This window comes from Canis lupus, chromosome 10 (assembly GCF_048164855.1).
Source record: "Canis lupus baileyi chromosome 10, mCanLup2.hap1, whole genome shotgun sequence".
NCBI classification, from domain to species: domain Eukaryota; kingdom Metazoa; phylum Chordata; class Mammalia; order Carnivora; family Canidae; genus Canis; species Canis lupus.
This window is the reverse complement of record NC_132847.1, coordinates 1,167,717-1,170,466: the sequence shown is the minus strand read 5'-3', so window position 1 is coordinate 1,170,466 and position 2,750 is coordinate 1,167,717. Positions and strand designations below refer to the sequence as shown.

The following is a 2,750-nucleotide window of genomic DNA, read 5'->3' as shown; positions in this document are numbered from 1 at the left end:
ATGGGAATAAAGGGAAAGGAGACAAAATGAGTGAAAATATTAGTGAGAATGACAGAAAATGAGAGACTCCTAACTTGGAGAAACAAACAAGGGGTAGTGCAAGGGGAGGTGAGTGGGGGGATGGTGTGACTGGGTGTTGGGCACTGAGGGGGGCACTTGACAGGATGAGTACTGGGCGTTATACTCTATGTTGGCAAATCAAACTCCAATTAAAATAAAAGAAGAAAAAGGATCCCCACAGTGAGCCTGCTTCTCCCTTTGCCTGTATCTCTGCCTTTCTCTCTGTGTGTCTCCTATGAATAAATAAATAAAATCTTCAAGAAAATGAGGCAGTTTACATAATGAGCAGTGGGTATTGTTGCAACTGATGAATTACTACTCTCTACCTCTGAAACAAAAAGTGAGAGAGAGTGAGAGAGAAACTTGAAGAGTTTATTCTAAACCAAGTAACATTTAGAGAAGGACAACACATTGGGCACAGTTTTGATGCCCTCAGTATTGTGCCACTAAACATATGCCTCCTGCTTCCAGATTCCAACCCTTTGTCTGGCACATTTCTCTGCAGGAGCAATGGTCTGGGCGGGAAACCAGACTCTCATCTCCCAGTTCATCCTCCTGGGCCTTTTCACCCACTCCCCACTGCACCTCCTCCTTTTTTCCATCATCATAGTAATGTTCCTGGTGGCCCTCTCTGGCAATGGGCTCATGATCCTCCTCATAAATGTTGACTCCCGCCTGCACAGCCCCATGTACTTCTTCCTCAGCTGGCTGTCACTCATGGACCTTATGCTCATCTCCACCATTGTGCCACGGATGGCCACCAACTTCTTCCTGGGCCATGGATCCATCTCCTTCACAGGCTGTGGGCTCCAGATCCTCTTCTTTCTCACTCTCCTGGGGGATGAATGCTTCCTGCTGGCCTTCATGGCCTATGACCGCTATGTGGCCATCAGCAACCCACTGAGGTACTCAGTGGTCATGAGCCGCCGTGTCTGCTGGCTTATGGTGGCAGGGTCCTGGCTCTTTGGCCTGGTGGATGGACTGATCCAGGCCATTTTTACCCTGCGTTTCCCTTACTGTGGCTCACAGGAGATCGACCACTTCTTCTGTGAGGTCCCTGCCATACTGAAGTTGGCCTGTGCTGACACCTCCCTCTATGAGACCATGATCTATGTCTGTTGTATCCTAATGCTGCTCCTGCCTTTCTCTGTCATCTCGGCTTCCTACCTGCGGATCCTGGTAGCAGTGCTCCACATGCGTTCTGCTGAAGGTCGACAGAAGGCCTTTGCTACCTGCTCCTCTCACATGGCAGTGGTCTCTCTCTTTTATGGGGCTGCCATGATCACCTACATGCGGCCTCAGGCATACCACTCCTCCAAGCAGGACAAGGTGGTCTCGGCTTTCTATACAATGGTCACCCCTATGCTCAACCCACTTATCTACAGCTTGAGGAACAAGGAAGTGGCTGAGGCTCTCAGGAAACTCCTGGGGAGGTGTCCCTGTCGTGGGGGGCAGGGGTAGTTGACATTAGCACCTGTGGATATGGGTTCTGGGGCCTGGAACTTGGAATTAGCCTCTGTTGTTGACTGGAAAGAAAACAGATATGCTGTACTGAAAATAAAAGTCATTCCCTATATAAATAATAGTGAAAGGGAATATAAGGGAAGGGAGAAGAAATGTGTGGGAAATATCAGAAAGGGAGACAGAACATAAAGACTCCTAACTCTGGGAAACAAACTAGGGGTGGTGGAAGGGGAGGAAGGTGGGGCGTGGGGGTGAATGGGTGACGGACACTGAGGGGGACACTTGACGGGATGAGCACTGGGTGTTATTCTGTATGTTGGTAAATTGAACACCAATAAAGAATTAATTTATTAAAAAAAAGTCATTCCCTAACCAGAGTTAATCAGATTAATACATCAATGTAACCATGCATGTCTATGCTGAGTATGGATTGCATGGAAGGAGGGTTGTGCCAATGGGTTTACAAAGAATAGGATACATGAGGGAGTTGAGGAGATGGCGAGGAGTAGGGGTCCTTAACTCATGTGGCCCCACCATCTTACCTAGATTACTTTCAAACCATCCTGAAAACCTATGAATTCGACATGAGATTTGAAGAGAGAACAGCTGGAATGCTACAGAGAGAAGGGTTTTCACTTCTAACAAGGTAAGAAGGTGGAAAAAAAATAAAAAAGAATCAAGTGGGGGAGGGGCCCCGTGAGGAATCAGGCTAAAGCCAGGCAGCAAAAGCTCCGAGACAGGAAAGCCCAGCCCCAGAGAAGCAGGAACTTTAAAAAGTCTGCATAGGATTCTTCCTGGATGGAAAGGCACCTGGCAGGGAAATCCAGCAGAATCGCAGGAGAAGGCAGTGGAGCCTCCAGTTTCCCGGAGTCACTAACAGAGGAAGTGCACCCCAGGGGAGAGCAAGCCACACACCCGGGCCCAACAGGGAACCCGGGAGAAGCCTGTTGGTCAGGCGGGGGATCCAGGTGGAGGTGTCTGTCCCCTGGTGCCTTTGGGAACCACGCCCCCGGAGCGCAATTCCAGCAGTGCAGACCCTGGATCCCAGGGTGCCAGTGGACACAGCCCATGATCCTGCACTCTCCCCGGGACAGGTGGAGGAGGGGAGGGCACAGGATAGCGAGGACTCTCCTGCCACTGGGCACCCCCAATCTGTGCAGATCAGTGCCCCCTGCCCCTGGAGCACCTAGGCCAGTGCGAACTGGGGGACTGTGGTAGTTACTGTG

At 50.3% G+C, this 2,750-nt stretch overlaps 1 protein-coding gene across 1 annotated transcript; it reads left to right on the top strand.

Annotated features, from left to right (window-relative positions):
* Nucleotides 1–570: 570 nt before the first annotated feature.
* LOC140641068 (olfactory receptor 2V1-like) lies at nt 571–1,521 on the top strand. Its single transcript, XM_072840353.1, has one exon. It carries the CDS (start codon nt 571–573, stop codon nt 1,519–1,521), a length of 951 nt encoding a protein of 316 aa, XP_072696454.1.
* Nucleotides 1,522–2,750: the final 1,229 nt, after the last annotated feature.

Bases quoted from the DNA above. Each gene is read 5' to 3' on its own strand.
- LOC140641068 (XM_072840353.1), top strand. From the start codon at position 571: ATGGTCTGGGCGGGAAACCAGACTCTCATCTCCCAGTTCATCCTCCTG.